Source organism: Schistocerca serialis, chromosome 9 (assembly GCF_023864345.2).
Source record: "Schistocerca serialis cubense isolate TAMUIC-IGC-003099 chromosome 9, iqSchSeri2.2, whole genome shotgun sequence".
In the NCBI taxonomy this organism is placed as follows: domain Eukaryota; kingdom Metazoa; phylum Arthropoda; class Insecta; order Orthoptera; family Acrididae; genus Schistocerca; species Schistocerca serialis.
Genome location: NC_064646.1, coordinates 432183251 through 432202816, shown reverse-complemented (window position 1 = coordinate 432202816; position 19566 = coordinate 432183251). Strand labels below are relative to the sequence as shown.

The following is a 19566-nucleotide window of genomic DNA, read 5'->3' as shown; positions in this document are numbered from 1 at the left end:
TAACGTCCCGTCGACGACGAGGTCGTCTGAGAAGGAATACGAACTCGGATTGGAGAATGCATGGGGACGGACATCGGCCGTACCCTTTCAAAGGAACCATCCCGGACTTCATTTCAAGGTATGTAGGACAATAACAGGAAACCTAAAAGAAGGCATTTTCCGACTGCAGGAAAAGTGAGGCACAACACCATACACACAAATATCACATAAAATACCAATGTAAATATTTGTACTTGATAATGAGAATAAATTCATGAAACGCTTCATGCTGTGCTTGAAAAAAATATGTAAGTGGCGCACTAATTTAGTGGGGTATCACGTGTCAATACCGCGCTATCGGCGCATCAGAGGTGGCAACGGAATAGTAAGTTTCCATTAACGACGATTGTGGTCGTGAGGGTTCCGGCGGACCTAATGGAGCACTCCCGCTGCGCCACGCCTCCTGCACCTCTGCATTAGAAGCGCCCTCTGCTGCCAAGATATAAGGATGGCCGGCGACAACGACTCAGCAGACTCGCACTTGGAGCCTCATCGCGACGACTCCATAGTTCATGCTTACTTCAGGGAGCCTCATCGTTGATGACATTGTGCTAGCTAGAGTCCACGTCTTGTTGCATTATTTGTAAAGACATAGACTTGGGCAAATACAAGTCAAACAAATCTTCTGTTTATTGTGTTACCTTGTTCACCATTTCTGCTCCTGTCCAGCTTTCTTACGACGACAGTTGCAGCCCCGCTCTGTAGCCCACTTCTCCTTAATGTTGTGTACGAAGTCATTTAACGTGTAGCTTTCTCCAGGTACCAGTTACAGTGTAACACACTGATGTATGAGGGTCGCACTTGTAGGGACTAGTGGCGTTGTTGGACTTGTTACAGGTGCCGAAAGAAAAGCCACAGCACAGGATGGGCCAAATAAAACTGGCCCAGAGGAGTGGATACGATTGGACGTGAATTTATGCATATAACCACACCCCATGTCGCGCACACCACGTGATTCACACTGGTTCACAGCGTAGTGTGAGCTGTGTCAGTGCGAGTGAAGCAATGCGAAAGGGGACGACGGTACTCGCAGTGGAGCGGCGGGTGCTTGCTGTGGAAAGTTACGTGACAACAAAGTGCGGTCAGTTGTTTGCTGAGAAGTTCGAAGGTGTCAAAGATAGCAATGTGTACCACGCAACGCATAGTCCGAAAATGGTGTCAGACAGGACCTGCTTTGAACAAGTCAAAAAATATTCTGAAACGTGCCCGCATATTAGACACTGTGTCTGCAGTTCGTCAGAAAGTACTTCAGAGTCCTACCAAATCAACCCGACGCCTGTCGCAAGAGACTGGCGTATGTGGCCAAGGACTCAACAAATGCTGTACACGGATGGGCACCTAAGTTAATACATAAGATTCGTAATAAACAGGATTATCAATACTATTTCTCTACTAATAACCTTATGTGTGCATGTGTGCGTGTGTGTGTGTGTGTGTGTGTGTGTGTGTGTGTGTGTGTGTGTGTGGGGCTCGGAGAAACCATTCCCAGGTACTCACCGTCAGTCACATTCGGTGACGGTACTGACAAATCTCTCGTCTATCCTATCATCTTTTTATATTCTTCTTAAAAGACAACAAAATTTTATTTATATTTCAACCTTAAATTACTGATATTTTTAAAAGTTTTATTCTTTGTTGTAGATAAAACAAAAGAAAAGAACACTGAAAAAAGATGAAAAAAGAAAATTGTAAGATTTACGACATGTTTTAAAACGTCAGGTAACAGGTCTATAATCTGGCAATAAATAAATAAAATAATTATCATGTCGATCGCGCAGACGAATCCTCCACCTGGACCTGTTCTCCCGACCATTTTTATTTGCCCCACCCTGTATTTACTGATATCAGTTAGATCGGAATGTGCCACAGTATGGGGGATAGCAGGCCCGCCCGGTTTACCGTGCGGTCTAGCGCACGGCTTTCCGGGCGGGAAGGAGCGCCTGGTCCCCGGCACGAATCTGCCAGGCGGATTTGAGTCGAGGTCCGGTGAACCGGCCAGTCTGTGGATGGTTTTTAGGCGGTTTTCCATCTGCCTCGGCGAATGCGGGCTGGTTCCCCTTATTCCGCCTCAGTTACAATATGTCGGCGATTGCTGCGCAACCAAGTTCTCCGCGTACGCGTACACCGCCATTACTCTACCACGCAAACATAGGGGTTACACTCGTCTGGTGTGAGACGTCCCCTGGAGGGTCCACCGGGGGCCGAACCGCACATAGAGATGGGGAGAAGAAGGATATCAGAGTGTATATCCAATTCCAATACACATTTAGCATGAAATGTATTCGCCACTGCGAATACGAACAGCCATCAGCGATACAAGGGAATGACTGAAATGAAAATTTATGTCGAACCCGAATTTCCCGCTTTCCGCGAGCTGTCGCCTTAACAAGTTCGGCTATCCGTGCACGATTCGCGGCCAGACCCAAACTTCCTTATATGGATGGTCATTCTTGCGTCACAGCCTGTATCCGTACACACACTGAGTACTTCCCGTACAGGGGACGACATTTTAATTGAAAGTCGCTGCCCTGTATCGGCGGATAAATACGATATTGCAGTGCCTATGTGCTTCAAACATCCATATGTCGTTCTTCTTAATAACATAGGCACAGCAATATCGTAGATATTTAGCAGTTGCGAAGCACTGCTGCGTTTGCTAGTGATCCTATACTCAGCATCCATTTCGATCCTCACATCATCATCAGATACCTTAAAGTCTTTTATAACCAGCTGACACGACAGTATTAAACTGGGCGTGAAATAACATAAAAGCCATACTACATCACTTCTGTCTAGCAGTAAATACGTTACACACTCAATAATAAAGTGCACTAATACTAAATAATACAAAGACGAAGATTAGATATTGCAGTTGCGGCTCTAAGTTTCCGAACGGAGGTACTCTATATACTGGAAAATATTTTGCGATAAGTTGAATCCTTGCCTCGAAGGACATGAGATCATAATCCCAACAGACCGTGCACATTGTTGCAATAAGTACAGAACGAATGGTGATGAGATGGACTCAGGACGGAAGTTGGGCGAACGGAGCAGGCAAGGACTCTTCCAGAAAGACTACAACCACACCACGAGAAGATCGTAGAACTGTTCGAACGTCTCTGACGAACGGACCGATGCCAACAGCTAAAAATGAGGGTACAAGTTATACGCAGATTGTCACCACGATGCGACGGGAACAGATTACAGGTAAGGTGGGTTGAAATAGCGGGGGCCGAACCAAACAATAATCCTGGGTTCTGTGTGTGGCGGCGGAGGGGTGAAGTCGACTGCGGTAGTCGTCGTGGGGTTGCGGACCATTGCGGCTGCGTATTATGTTCGAGTATAATGACTTTTCTGGAGACTAGAAATCTACTCTGTAGGAATCAGCATGAGTTTCGAAAAAGACGGTCGTGTGAAACCCAGCTCGCGCTATTCGTCCACGAGACACAGAGCGCCGTAGACACGGGTTCACAGGTAGATGCCGTGTTTCTTGACTTCCGCAAGGCGTTCGATACAGTTCCCCACAGTCGTTTAATGAACAAAGTAAGAGCATATGGGCTATCAGACCAATTGTGTGATTGGATTGAAGAGTTCCTAGATAACAGAACGCAGCATGTCATTCTCAATGGAGAGAAGTCTTCCGAAGTAATAGTGATTTCAGGTGTGCCGCAGGGGAGTGTCATAAGACCGTTGCTATTCACAATATACATATATGACCTTGTGAATGACATCGGAAGTTCACTGAGGCTTTTTGCAGATGATGCTGTGGTGTATCGAGAGATTGTAATAACGGAAAATTGTACTGAAATGCAGGAGGATTGACGCATGGTGCAGGGAATGGCAATTGAATCTCAATGTAGACAAGTGTAATGTGCTGCGAATACATAGAAAGATAGATCCCTTATCAGTTAGCTACAAAATAGCAGGTCAGCAACTGGAAGCAGTAAATTCCATAAATTATCTGGGAGTACGCATTAGGAGTGATTTAAAATGGAATGAACATGTAAAGTTGATCGTCGGTAAAGCAGATGCCAGACTGAGATTCATTGGAAGAATCCTAAGGAAATGCAATCCGAAAACAAAGGAAGTAGGTTACAGTACACTTGTTCGCCCACTGCTTGAATACTGCTCATCAGTGTTGGATCTGTACCAGATAGGGCTGATAGAGAAGATTCAACGGAGAGCAGTGCACTTCGTTACGGGATCATTTAGTAATCGCGAAAGCGTTACGGAGATGATAGATAAACTCCAGTGGAAGACTCTGCAGGACAGACGCTCAGTAGCTCGGTACGGGCTTTTGTTAAAGTTTCGAGAACATACCTGTTGTGGACTGACAAGACAGCCAGTCCACAGTGACGGGTAACCGAAAGGCACGCGCTTAAACTCACGCAGGATGGCGTGAGGTCTGAAACAGGATACGTAATGAATGCTATAAAGAAAAGTACGTAGCTGCTGGAATACTTAACTTTAATCCATCATTTGTATACATCGTTCTTGACGAGACATGCTTCATTCGATAACTATCAATTGCTATGGCGCCTTGCTAGGTCGTAGCCATTGACTTAGCTGAAGGCTATTCTATCTTCTCTGCAAATAAACGAGGCTTCGTCAGTGTTGCATCGCTAGCTAAGTCGTCCGTACAACTGGGGCGAGTGCTCTTAAGTCTCTCGAGACCTGTCGTGTGGTGGCGCTCGGTCTGCGATCACTGACAGTGGTGACACGCGGGTCCGACATGTACTAATGGACCGCGGCCGATTTAAAGCTACCACCTAGCAAGTGTGGTGTCTGGCGGTGACACCACAATACCTTCACCGAAGGGTCAAGCAGTATATTGCTCCCTCCTACGTATATCTCGCGAAGAGACCATGAGGATAAAATGAGAGAGATTAGAGCCCACACAGAAGCATACCGACAATCATCCTTTCCACGAACAATACGAGACTGGAATAGAAGGGAGAACCGATAAAGGTACTCGGGGTACCCTCCGCCACACACCGTCAGGTGGCTTGCGGAGTATGGATGTAGATGTAGATTTAGACGGAGCCTCTCCGTCGTTTCTAGGTCCCCGGTTAACATAGAATACAATGGCGGATAGCAGGTGTATGGGATGAAAGGAGATGTTACAGAACGCGTACCTTGACGGTGACGCTGGCGCCGGACGACTTGATGAGGTCGATGATCTCCTCGCGGCTCTTGTCGTCGACGGGCACGCCGTTGACCTCGAGCAGGCGGTCCCCGGGCAGCAGGCCCGTCTCGTGGCCGCCGCCGCCGCCGCCCCCGCCGACGGTGCCGGGCTCCGCGAACGTGACCGCCTTGGTGAGTCCGCTGGCGAGCCGCTCGACGACGACGGCGCGCCGCAGCGAGAAGCCGAAGTCGGCGCGCGGGGGCGGCTGGCGCTGGATGGTGAGTTCGCGGGGGCGGGGCAGCGGCACGGGCGTGAGCGGCGGCAGCGGCAGCTCGTCGTCCCAGCGCCCCCAGCGGCCCGAGCACAGGCCCTGGCTCTCGCCCACCGGGCTCAGGCTGAAGGGCGGCGTCGCGAAGCTGCTGTTGGTGGTGGTGGTGTCGGTGAGGCTGTCTGCGCTGGGGCTGGCGCTGGCCGCCTTGCCCCCCGCCGCGGCCACCTCCAGCAGGTGGGAGGCGGGCGGCGGCAGCGGGGGAGGCGTGTGGTAGGCGCCGCTGCGGTCCGCCTCGTCGGGCTCGGCCACGGGGCCGGTGCGCTGCATGTCGTACGCGGCGGCGCGCCCGGCGCTACTGCCGCTGCTCGCGTCGCCGCCGCTGCTGCTGCCCGCCGTATCTCGCGCCGAGATAACGTGGCCGTAGCGCTGCGGCGACTGCTGCTGCTGGTACAGCTGCTGCTGCTGCTGCTGCTGGTGGTGGTTGGCCAGCACCTGCGCCACGTTCTGGTAGGTGATCACCTCGTTCTGCAGCGTGTTGCGCACCAGGATGGCGTCGTGGTGGTTGTCGCCGCCGTTCTGGACGGCGGCGTCGGCGGCGAGTGCGAGGCGCGGGCCCTTGAGGATGCCGCGCTTGGGCGGCCTGGGGGGCAGCGGCGGCAGCGAGCGCTGCTGCGGGGGCGGCGGAGGGTGGCTCAGCGACGTGAGGCTGGCCTCGCTGCTGTCGCTCTGCGTCAGGCCGTCCACGGCGGAGGCGGCGCCGCCCCGCGACGCCCACGCGCCGGCCGCCGTGGCCCCCGCGCCGCCGTACGACGGACTGGCCGGCGAGCCGTAGCCGCCGTTGCCGTTGCCGTTGCCGGTGGGCGCGCCGTACTGGCCGTGGTGGTTGTGCCCGGGCAGGCTGCTCGAGCCTCCGGCGTACTCCGGCCCGTGTTCCAGCCCCGCGAAGAAGCTGGCCGTGTAGTCCGCCGTGATGCCGCTCGGCAGCTTCTCCTTCTCCTTGCGCCGGCCGCGGATCTTCAACGAGCGCCGCACCTGCAACACCGGAGCACAGTCCAGATTAACGCGCCACTGCGTTGTCAGAACATTACTCATCTTGTTTGATAAACAGAGTGAAACGGAAATTTTATTTAGCGTGTGTCGGAACACGTTGTGTTATTACATAGGGCGAGCAAAACAAAAATTCACGTCCCAAGTGCACAGAAAGTACAAAACAAGTCATACTTCAGGCGACAAGGAATGCTAATGAATCGATACTACTGTACAGGTGCCTCTAACCTTTTGGGTCAAACTGAAACAGCTCACAGTGGGTCCACAACTAATTACATTCAGATAGGGTTCAAAATGGTTCAAATGGCTCTGAGCACTATGGGACTTAACATCTATGGTCATCAGTCCCCTAGAACTTAGAACTACTTAAACCTAACTAACCTAAGGACATCACACACATCCATGCCCGAGGCAGGATTCGAACCTGCGATCGTAGCAGTCGCGCAGCATTCAGATAGGGAACCAATGGTCCGAAATGCGTATTTATTGTTGATGGACATAAACAGTATACGCCCAATAACAACAATGTAGGGTATAGTAGTTGTCATACAACAGTTGTATCTATCGCTTGAGCCTTGTCCCGCAGTTACGCAGGGTCAGCCATCGTTAATCGGATTTGGCATGTTAATGTTTAAGGGGTAGCCGGATGCCCTTCCTGCCGCCACCCCGTATCCCCTGGGACGGAATTAGTGTACCCCAACACTCTGCGTCGAGTGTAATCCACGCAACAGTGCGAATGTGTTCAGATGTCTGCGAGCTGAGTAACTGAGGCGGAACATGGGGACCAGCGCGGTATTCACCTAGCGGGATGTGGAAAACCGCCTAAAAACCACATCCAGGATGGCCGGCACATCGGCCCTTGTCGTTAATCCGCCGGGCGAATTCGATCCGGGGCCGGCGCGCCTACCCGAGTCCAGCAAGCAACGCGTTAGCGCTCTCGGCTATCCTCGCGGGTAGTTGTGATACAACAGTATGTAATAGTAATTAACAATAACGAACGTGCGCAAGGCAGATTTTGACACCACTGTTCACTTCCACCGCAGTGCTGAAGTTCGAACCATTTGTATTGTTCACGGATAAGCCTTCATTCATCCGTGATGGTGTTCCCAACAGCCACAACAGCCATATCTGGAGTGAGGACAATGAACACGCTACCCACATCGGTGATCACCACCAACGATTCTCTGTCGACACATGATGTTGGATGCTTGGTCCTTTATGACGCAAAACTGCTAAGCTCTAACCTCCCGCATCATAACGTAAGAAAAAACAAGAACAAAATAAAAACCTGAGGTGAAAAAAGAAAAAACCGAACCAACCAACTTTAAAAGAGAAGCAGCTAAGGACAAGGACGCCCCTAGTGAAAATTTCTCAAAACATTCTTGAGACGGCAGAGGAGAGGGGGTCAAATTTGCTTCGTCATGCCGCTGCGGCAAATAAAAAATAAGACGCGATCGACAGATCGTAAGTCATCCGCTAAAACATCCGTCAAAGTAGACGGCAGGCACAGACGTAAACGTAAACAGTAAAAAAATGGGCACCTGACCAGAAAGTGACACACTGTCAAGGGTTAAGAGCAGTACACAAAGAGTGGGGCAGGGTCACCACTTAATAAAGGGCGGTGACTCAAGTGACACTGCCCTATACGCAGCAGGGCTACATTGACCTCCTCGCGATGTGAGGGCCGAGAGGAAGACGATCGCGGTATTGAAGAGGTTTAATGTCCCGCAGTTTGTTCCCCTCGAGAGAAGGCCATTGCGCACAACTACCTGCCGACAGACAGCGGCACGAAGATCATCTGACGGAACAGAATGACTAGCAGACGGGAGAGCAGAGCTGTCAACACATGGGTGGGCATCGTCCAAGATCACCTCACAGAATCTTATTTCCTGCCTCCCCGTTTGACTGGTACGCGTTACCTGGTTTTCCTGCGAGATGTCCTGCTACAGTTCTTGGACACTGTACGCCTTGATGTCCATCAAAGGCTGCGGTTTCAACAACGTGAAACAGCACAGCTCACTACACGAGTTTCTCAACAACACGCACCCTCATCGTTGGACTGGAAGGGGATGTCCTGTCCCATGGACAGCGCCATCGCCGTATCTCGCACCTCTGGAGCTTTTCCTCTGGTGTTACGTCAAGCCCTTGGTGTATGAACAAAACCGCAGAAACGGATGAAGACATGTTAGCTATAGCCCAAGCTGCGTGTCTCCTGCTACGACACACACCAGGGATCTCTGAGAGACTGCAGCAGAACTTCATGCGCTAATGCCATGTATGCATCGAGACTGGCTCGTGTCACTTTGAACGGTTCCTATGAGCTACGCTGTTGTTATGCGGTGTACACCGTGTAAGTCCATAACACAATAAATATGCATTAGTTCCCTATCTCACTAAAATCGGCTGTGGAGCCATTATCAACAGCGGCAGGAGCAGCCAAACCACCTTGTATGATAAACAGCTGTACAAGGTGTGATATATAGGGTGTATCAAGAAGGGCATGACAGGAACTATCATTCGTGGCGACAGGAAGGGCATCCAGCCACCTCTTAAAATTAACTCGGCCAAATCCGACCTTAAAGACGCCGACCCTGCAAAACTGTAGGACAAAGGCACAAGAAAAACAAGAAGATGACAGGAACCATCATCCGAAGCAAAAATGTCTAGTAACACATGGGCTCTAAAACGCATACTTTACGAAGTACGAGCGCTGGTTCAGTAGAAGACATTTGTTGCACAGCAGTGGATATGAACAAGCGCTCATACTTTTAAAGTATGCAGTTTTCAACCCATGCGTTACTACACTTTTTTTGCTTCGAATGATCGTTCCGGTCATAGCCCTAGATATTGACCGTTCCTCCAAGGACACACTGTGGGTCGGACCAGTGCTTCGTTGTGTTATACTTGCAACTTTCGTCACTGCAACACTATCAACGCAGCACAGCCTACATCAGTTGTTTGTTATTGTTACTCGTACCACACGCATCCGTCGTGAGGTTGCTGCTACTGTTGGAGGGAAAAACTTCAAGGTGAGCAATTCATTACAACTGTCCATAGATTGAGGTCCAGGAAAATCGCCATGGATACCAGCGACATCTTGCGAAGGAGTCCACCCATAGCAAGCACGGAAATGTAATGAATACATGCTGAAAACGATCCTCGATGGTCTCATTTATCTGAAACTTTCCTTCCCGGACACAAAAAGAAGTCCCCAAAAACGGGAATTTGCAGCCATCACAAGCAACGGAGACCGCAGGGAAGCGCAATCTGTGGACCACTTGCCGTCTCTGGCCCCCATCGTGCAACGAGGAAGATCTGCTTCAAGCAGCTGTAAGTGCTCTTTACGTTGCCTATGTTTAAGAATTCGGCGTGTCTTCTTGTTTGTGTTTCTTTGTACTTGTGCTTCTGACACGAAAAAATGGTTGAATTAGGCTATGTCTGGATAAAAAACGAGGAGAGAGGATCATAGCTATCAGCAGAATCAGATAATATGTATACCAGCGGCAAGACAAGCAGGACCTCCATCGCGCGATAGCAATGGTAGTGATTCTGACTTCAGTACCCTAAAGGTAGTAACTGAACAAAGTTTTTCGAAATTGCTTTTTTAAAGAAGCTGCAGTAAATATTCCAAAAATTGAATAAGAACGGCTGCCAATGAATAATTTGATAGCAGATAACCTTGGTGTAGCGAAGCAACTCAACAACTGACTAGGTACCTTTCAGAGTTTTGTTTTTCTTTCTTGGCACCTTGGTCCCGCTTGACGCGGGGTCGGCCGTGTTACTATTGATTTGGCGGTGTTAGTTGCAGGGGGTGGTCGGATGCCCTTCCTGCCGCCACTCCGAACCCGCTGGGACGGAATTAGTGTACCCCAGCTGTCGGCACCTAGGGTAAGCCATGGAATAGTACAAACGTTTTCAAACGTCTGCGGGTTGTATAACTGATGCGGAACGCGAGGACCAGCCCAGTATTCACCTAGTGGGATGTGGAAACCGCCTAAAAACCACATCCAGCATACCAGTCCTCGTCGTTAATCCGTCGGGCGGATTCGATACGGGGCCGATGCGCCTACCCGAGCCCACGAAGCAAAGAACAGCGCATTAGCGCACTCGGCTACCCTGGCGGGTGACTAGGTACCTTTCGGAGTATGCTGATGGAATAGCTCCATGTTTAGCAACCATACACATCCGCTCGCTCGACGACAGATCTATATCTGAAGATTAGAAAGTTGCGCAAGTCACACCAACATGCAAAAAAGGGTAATATAAGTAATCCGCTGAATTATGGGTAATATAAGTAATCCTCTAATGGAATGTAGTCGAATTAAGTCGGGTGATGCTGAGGGAATTACATTAGGAAATGAGACACTTAAAGTAGTAAAGGAGGTTTGCTATTTAGGGAGTAAAATAACTGATGATGGTCGAAGTAGAGAGGATATAAAATGTAGACTGGCAATGGGAAGGAAAGCGTTTCTCAAGAAGAGAAATTTGTTAACATCAAGTATAGATTTAAGAGTCAGGAAGTCGTTTCTGAAAGTATTTGTATGGAGTGTTGCCATGTATGGAAGTGAAACATGGACGATAACTAGTTTGGACAAGAAGAGAATAGAAGCTTTCGAAATGTGGTGCTACAGAAGAATGCTGAAGATAAGGTGGGTAGATCACGTAACTAATGAGGAGGTATTGAATAGGATTGGGGAGAAGAGAAGTTTGTGGCACAACTTGACTAGAAGAAGGGATCGGTTGGGAGGACATGTTTTGAGGCATCAAGGGATCACAAATTTAGCATTGGAGGGCACCGTGGAGGGTAAAAATCGTAGAGGGAGACCAAGAGATGAATACACTAAGCAGATTCAGAAGGATGTAGGTTGCAGTAGGTACTGAGAGATGAAGAAGCTTGCACAGGATAGAGTAGCATGGAGAGCTGCATCAAACCAGTCTCAGGACTGAAGACCACAACAACAACAACAACAACAAGTAATCCTCTGAATTATAGAGCACATTATGAAATAACTCGAAGGAAACGGTCTATTGAGACACTGCAATACAGGTTCAGAAAATATCGTTCTTGCGGAAAACAATTGACACTATAGCCACATGAAACGATGAGTGCTTCGAGAGGGTATCTCAGGTCGAGTGAATATATCGACATTTCTAGGAAACTTTTTACACAGTTCCTCACACGTGGATTCTAATCAAGTTGCATGCAGTACGACTGAATTCGTGATTTCCTACCAGAAGCGTCACAGTTCGTAGTAACATCTAGTGAAACAGAAGCGATATCTGGAGTTCCCCAAGGAAATGTTGTGGGCCCTCTGGTGTTTTTAATCTATATAGCAGTCCTCTTAGATTGTTTGCACTGATACCGTCTTTTACTGCCTAATAAAGTCATCAAGAGATCAAAACGAATTACAGATTTAAACAAGATATGAGCATAGTGCGACACTAAACAATAAACTGTGTTGAGGTCTTCCACATGATTACTGAGAGAAATTTGTTACATTTCGCTTACACAGTAAATCACATAAATTTAAATGTTATCATTTCAACTAAATACCTATGGACTACAATAACGAACAACTTTAACTGGTGTTGGGAAAGCGAATCAAAGATTGCGTTTTATTGGCAGAACATTTAGAAGACATAACATACGTTCTAAAGAGACTGCGTAAGCTACGGATGTCTGTCTTCTTCTAGAGTACTGCTACGTGATACGGGATCCTACCACATAGGAGTGACATGGGGACACTGAAAAATATTAGAGTAGGTTAGCTCATTTTTTATTGTCGTCAAATAAGGGAGAGAGTGCCACGAGTATGATAAGTGGGATGGTATGCAAGCACTGTAACAAAGGAGCTTTTCGTTTCGGTGAGATCTCTTCACGAAATTGCAATCATCAACTTTCTCCTGCGATGCGACAACGACCATCGTGATACAGTAAGAGAAATAAGAGCTCCCTCGGTAAAGTTTAGATCATAACTGACATGTGTGAACTGCAGAGTAATCACACAGACGTGGATGCGCGTCGACAATAAACAGAACAGCTACAATAAGCCGTGGATGGTGTTAGCTACCATCTTCTCCGCATTGTAGATATGAAGGTGGATTATTTCGGCCGAAATCTGGTTACTGTTAGTTAAATTTTTTCGTTTCTTTTACACTTTCAACAGCCCTATTGAGCTTGTGACGTTGTGCAACAGATCATTCATGTATATTGGAAACATTAACTTTGAGGACTCCTAGAGTTGCCTTACCATCTGTCGATTTTGTACCTTTAAGAACAACGAGTTTGACTCTGTCTGCAAAGGAGTGCTGAATCAAACCTGGTCCGCTACTCGGTAGCCACGTGTTTTGTTCAGTGAACAACAGTGCGGATCTCTAGCCAATGTCTTCATGGTCAAGGAACACGGCATCAAACCGCGGGACCGTTGTCTACAGCGCTTGTTAATAAGCATAAAATTGTTGTGGCTTTCGCGGCTACATGTAGACGTGTTTCCTTTTACCGATTGTATCGGGATGTGCAGCCAATGCATGTCTAGTAGCTTTTTCCTTACGTTTCGCCAGCAACTGTAGCTGGTTTGTCCGAGATTCACCCCCCTTTTCTCTTACGTAAGTCCTTCTTTGGCTAAACATGACTCTGCTGCTATTAGTGGATGGCGAATCTTTGACAATGCAAAGCACTCGTGCTGGCAAAACGTCAGAAAAACCATTAAACGATCGTCGATCAAAGATCCTGAGGCTCTCGTCAACAGGCAACACGTTCACTGGCTGGGTAGTTGGTTTAATGATTAAAGGGACCTAACTACGAGGTCATCACTTCCTCCGATCTGGAACAATTAAGTCAACAAAGCTACACACAAAAACGTATGTAGTACCCGAAACCCAAGGAAAGAAAGCCGCAAGGTCTACAGAAGGTTAACGAAGCATAGAGAAAGGAACAAGGAAGATGAAAAGGGAGGAAAGGAAGAAAGGAGGGCGAGGTGCTCCGTCCAAGGGGCAGCTGGAAGCCCCTAAGGACAGAAAGGGGCATGGGGGCATAGCTCCAGAGAACACTAGCGACCCAGACAGGGCGAGAAAAGCAGAAGAATACAAAGAAAGACCACTAAGTCAAACAGAGCACGCGAGAAGAATACGTTCATTAATAGGTGTTCTAACTGACTGTGACGTCATCACAGACCGTCGTGAGCTATATGTTCTTCACGTATCGTAAAAGGCTCTCTCTCTCTCTCTCTCTCTCTCTCTCTCTCTCTCTCTCTGCGCCATCGATTCACTTTGCCTACGATAGCGCTCTTGCCTCAGCGGTGATTAATTGCGTTAACAGATGGCTGACGGACGAGTAATCGAGCCACTCTGCATTTTTGGCAAAATTTTTTGTAAGCGTCATCAGCTCATTCGTTTCTCTCAATGTCTCTGTTACTTGACACGGAGCAAAAATAATAATCCCTTCCCTTTTATCTACAATAATAGAAGGTTCTCCTGGATCGCATGCACTGCTTCATCTGTTGCATACAAGCAGAATATGGCTTGTAAAGTACTGAAGGAATTGAGAAAAACGAAGAACTCTGGACGGCAACTTGTCACCTCATATAACATTTTAATTACTTTCAGGCCAGCTTGAACTTCAGCACGCTACCCCATCCTTTAGACCATATGAATCAGAAATCCGTAACCTATCTCTTCACCTCCACCCACTATTCGCGAGATATTGTACATGAATAAAGTATGCATTAGTTCACACACATTTCTCCAGAACCCGTGCAAGTGTAGCGCATTGATCTCAAAGAAATTTAATCACACATAAGTTGCAGCCATATTTGCATATGTAAATTACGAGACAGGACACCATTTCATTTATGATCAAAGAATACTTACTCTAGACAAACACCTTCACTGAAAACAAAAATTTGATACATGTGCAGACAAAGTCAATCATTACAATATTAAGTAAAAAATCTAATTTCTTAGCCTTATCACGGTTATCAAACTGAACAATGCTTTCTTTCTAACTAATCCATTCATTTCCTTATGCCATCCATCAACACCCGCCAAGAAATTAAAGTTTAGGAAAGCAGGAGCAGTCGAATGATACCTATTGCCAGCATTTTCATAGACGTTGTGCACAGATACAGGACATTCCTGTAATAAATCCACTGCCATTATTCTTTTTAGCATATAAGCCAAGTTAATTTATGTGTTTATCACTCTAATTGCATGTTTTGTTCCTAATGACAATGCACGAAATCACCACATCAAACCAACCATAAAATTAATTCGGAAATGTAATTACAGAAACGCATTAGGTAATGTCTTTGATTTGTGTGCAGCGTAATCAATTCCCTTGAGTGATTATAACCGGTTAATGCTGTTTCATATTGCTATCCATAGTCTGGAGAGGTGAGACGTAAACTCCGGTTATTAATGTACCCTTTAATTCCGCCGCATTCATTGTGTGCGCTAATAAAGTAAACTCTCTCGTGCTATAGGAATCTAGTAAATTAAACGTCTGCCCACTCACCTCTCCACATAGGTTGCGTAGTAAGCTGTAGCACCGGTTTAGTCTTGTTGTCAGGCTAATGCAATGGCATCTTGTTAATGAGGAACGTAAATGAAGTAGGTGTCTAACATTACCCACTGTCGTCGGCGTCTTTCTCGTGTGTTTCGACTTACAATTTCGTAAGTCCTTTAATAACGCTGACGGTGTTTTGGTTTCAGCGTTTTTAAAGCATAAGAAAGAAATTAAGACCGAAATTTGTGATGATGCCGTGTTGTACGGTAAGGTGGCGAAGACACAAGACGACTTAGACAAAATTTTCAGTTGGTGTGATGAATGGCAGCTAGCCCTAAATACGGGAAAATGTAAGTTAATGCCGATGAGTAGGAAGATCAGATCTGTCATGTTCGGGTACAGTATTACTTGTGTCCTGCTTGACACAGTCAAGTCGTTCAAATATCTGAGCGTAACGTTGCAAAACGATACGAGATGGAACGAGCATGTGAGAATTGATGCAGGGAAGGTGAATGGTCGATTTCGGTTTATTGGGAGAGTTTTAAGAAAGAGTGGTTCACCTGTACAGGAGACCGCATATAGAACAATGGTGCGACCTAGTCTTGAGTATTGCTTGAGTGTTTGCGCTCCGTACCAGGTCGGACTGAAGGAAGATACCGAAGCAATTCAGAGGCGGCGCGCTGATAGATGCGTTACCGGTAGATTCGAACAACACGTTAATGTTACGGAGACGCCTCAGGAACTCAACGGGGAATGCCTGGAGGGAAAGCGAAGTTCTTTTTGAAAAACACTATTGAGAAAATTTATAGAACCGGCGTTTGAAACTGACTGCCGAACGATTTTACTGCAGCCAACATATGTCGCGTGTAAGGACCACGAAGGTACGAGAAATTTGAGCTCATACGGAGGCACATAGGCAGTCGTTTCTCCCTCGCTCTATTTGCGAGTGGAACAGGAAAGGAAATGACTAGTTACAATTAAAAGAAAAGAGCCCTTGGTTACTAATTTTTAACGAATTAACCGGGTTTCGACACTGCTAGGAATGTCTTCCTCGGAATTCAAACCAAAGAATGGTCTATAAACATGGTCACAGAATTGTGTCTAAAAACGTACGATACAAATTATAAGTACGGAATTATCGTGAAAGACTGGCAGAACTGTCATTTATAAAATAATAAATATGCGAAAAGGGCATTACTCACAAAGAAATTTAAGATAAAAAAGAACTGAAGGCGAGCCACTAAGCTCTGCTCGTTACTTGCGTGGTGCAGGTGGTAAACGGCATATGTATTATTTCATAAATGACATAAGTACTCCCGGTCTTTCACGATAATTCCGTGCTTATAATTTGTATCATACGTTTTTAGTCGTAATTCTGTGACCATGTTATACACCATTCTCTGGTTTAAATTCTCAGGAAGACACTCCTAGCAGTGTCGAACCCCGGTTAATTCGTTAAAAATTAGTGACCGAGGGCTGTTTTCTTTTAATTGTAACTATTCACGGTCTCTCAACGTGCAGCCATGTACAAAATTTTGAAATGACTAGTAGTGGTAAAAGTTAACCTCCGCCACGCACTGTATAGTGGCTTACGAATTATCGACGTAGATGTAGATAAGCCGTGATGCGTGGATGGTTAGAGTGACTGAGCGGTGCCTAGGGGAGCTCGAGAGCCGGGTGCAAATCTCTATTCGGTAGAAGCTTTGAGACTGCTGTCGATGTATAATTGCCTATTCTGGACGATCACCGTCTATAAAAGTTTTTTCCGAAAATATCAGTCCCTGAACTACACTTTATTGCTTTTATTTATTTCCACCGCCAAACAAAAAATTAAGTCGCCTGTCAATACAGCTTCGTTCACGGGCACAGCACGGGTGCGTATGTTAATGAGCAGAGCTGCAATTCTCTGTGAAAGGGCACCAGAGCGCGTTATATAGTGTCGTTCGTATTTAATGTCATTACAGGCCTGGTAAAGTGTATAAGGGCCGTGAACAGCGCCAGGTATTGAGTGATCACTGCTGAGGACACAGATATGGCACCTACTCGTTCGAATAAGTGTTATTACACTACTGGCCATTAAAATTGCAATACCAAGAAGAAATGCAGATGATAAACGGATATTCATTGGACAAATATTTTATACTAGAACTGACATGTGATTACATTTTCACGCAATTTGGGTGCATAGACCCTGAGAAATCAGTACCCAGAACAACCACCTCTGGCCACAATAACGGCCTTGACACGCCTGTGCATTGAGGAAGACAGCGCTTGGATGGCGTGTACAGGTACAGCTGCCCATGCAGCTTCAACACGATACCACAGTTCATCAAGAGTAGTGACTGGCGTATTCTGACGAGCCAGTTGCTCAGCCACCATTGACCAGACGTTTTCGATTGGTGAGAGATCTGGAGAATGTGCTGGCCAGGGCAGCAGTCGAACATTTTCTGTATCCAGAAAGGCCCGTACAGGACCTGCAACACGCGGTCGTGCATTATCCTGCTGAAATGTAGGGTTTCGCAGGGGTCAAATGAAGGGTAGAGCCACGGGTCGTTACACATCTGAAATGTAAAGTCCACGGTTCAAAGTGCCGTCAATGCGAACAAGAGGTGACCGAAACGTGTAACCAATGGCAACCCATACCATCACGCCGGGTGATACGCCAATATGGCGATGACGAATACACGTTTCCAATGTGCGTTCACCGCGAGGTCACCACACACGGATGCGACCATCATGATGCTGTAAACAGAACTTAAATTCATCCGAAAAAATGACGTTTTGCCATTCGCGCACCATCGCAGGCGCTCCTGTCTGTGACGCAGCGTCAAGGGTAACCGCAGCCAAGGTCTCCGAGCTGATGGTCCATGCTGCTGCAAACGTCGTCGAACTGTTCGTGTAGGTGGTTGTGGTCTTTCAAACGTCCCCATCTGTTGACTCAGGGATCGAGACGTGGCTGCACGATCCGTTAAAGCCGTGCGGATGAGATGCCTGTCATCTCGACTGCTAGTGATACGAGGCCGTTGGGATCCAGCACGGCGTTCCGTATTACCCGCCCGAACCCACCGATTCCATTATTCTGCTAACAGTCATTGGATCTCGACCAACGCGAGCAGCAATATCGCGATACGACAAACCGCAATCACGATAGGCTGCAATCCGACCCTTATCAAAGTCGGAAACGTGATAGTACGCATTTCTCCTCCTTACACGAGGCATCACAACAACGTTTCGCCAGGCGACGCCAGTCAACTGCTGTTTGTCTATGAGAAATCGGTTGGAAAGTTTCCTCATGTCAGCACGTTGTAGGTGTCGCCACCGGCGCCAACTTTGTGTGAATGCTCTGAAAAGCTAATCACTTGCATATTACAACATCATCTTCCTGTCGGTTAAATTTAGCGTCTGTAGCACGTCATCTTCGTGGTGTAGCAATTTTAATGGCCAGTAGTGTAGTACCTCACACAATTTGAATGAAACTGGCTTCGTTGTGGGTCTTCGTTTGGTCGACTGGTCGAATCGTGCAATATCGAGATTTGTGGGGTATTCTGATGTGACAGTGAACAGATTTTGGACTGCAGGGGAACTTGACGATAGGCATACTCTTCGACTTGGTTCCGGTCGACCTAGTCTGACCACAACAAGGGTGGCTCGCCGTAACGTGCAGCAAGCACTTCTGCCACTGCCATCCGGGAACAAGTGACGCACTACCTGGAACACTCTATATGTCGCCGCACAACTGGTCGGAGACTAGCAGCAGCCGGAGTACCGAATTTCCTACCCACGCGTCGGCTGCCACTGACACCACGACACTAACATCTGCGTTTCGAGTGGTGCCGTGTCTCGGAATCATGGACGGCTGATGAATGGCGTCGCACTGCGTTCAGACATGAATCAGGCTATGCACTAACTCGGATGACCAACTCCGGCGAATATGGCGGCGCCCTGGAAGAGGTCCCTTCCTTCCAATGTTTTGGAGTGACACAGTAAAGTTAATTCATGGCGTTATGGTTTCGGGAGCCATCCGGTATGATTTCATGTCAAGCCACAGACATCCTGAGTCCCCCTGTGCCACCTCTCATGTTACAGCTTCATGGTGTCATTTTCCAACAGGGCAATGCTCATCCACATATGGAATGTGTCCCCATGAACTGTCTGCGTTGTGCTCATGCCATCATTCCTGTAACGATTACAGCTTCTAGCACCTAAATTTTTAGATATTACGGAAAAATGCGCAGAATAATATGCATTTCTAAGCGCGCTACCAGCATAGCAGTAATCGCAATAAGAATACAGCGACTATGTTACACACGAGTATGTTATAGCAGCGACGAAATTCGAAAGTTTGGTTGCTTTATGCAAACGGACTTTTGTAATAAGTTAAAATTTGATGTGGCAATAGTAAATGAGCAAAGATCACGGAATTTCGAAAATAATTCGCTATTAATTAGGCTGCACGGACACGTGTCGCGAATAGCATCAACGTTTGTACTCCTAAAATATTACCTTCATAGCTCCCAGGTCAATCTGAAACAAATTTCTTCCTTTTAAATGATCAATAGATATTACATCAGGGGTCTATTT

General features: G+C 47.2%; 1 protein-coding gene across 1 annotated transcript in view; it reads right to left on the bottom strand.

The window, feature by feature from the left end:
* LOC126419684 (unconventional myosin-XVIIIa) overlaps positions 1 to 19566 on the bottom strand; it is a 1310501-nt gene that overhangs the window by 1265146 nt on the left and 25789 nt on the right. Inside the window, exon 2 of the mRNA XM_050086870.1 lies at positions 5175 to 6467. Within this exon, the coding sequence (XP_049942827.1) occupies positions 5175 to 6467 (1293 nt within the window). The remainder of the gene's footprint in view (positions 1 to 5174; positions 6468 to 19566) is intronic.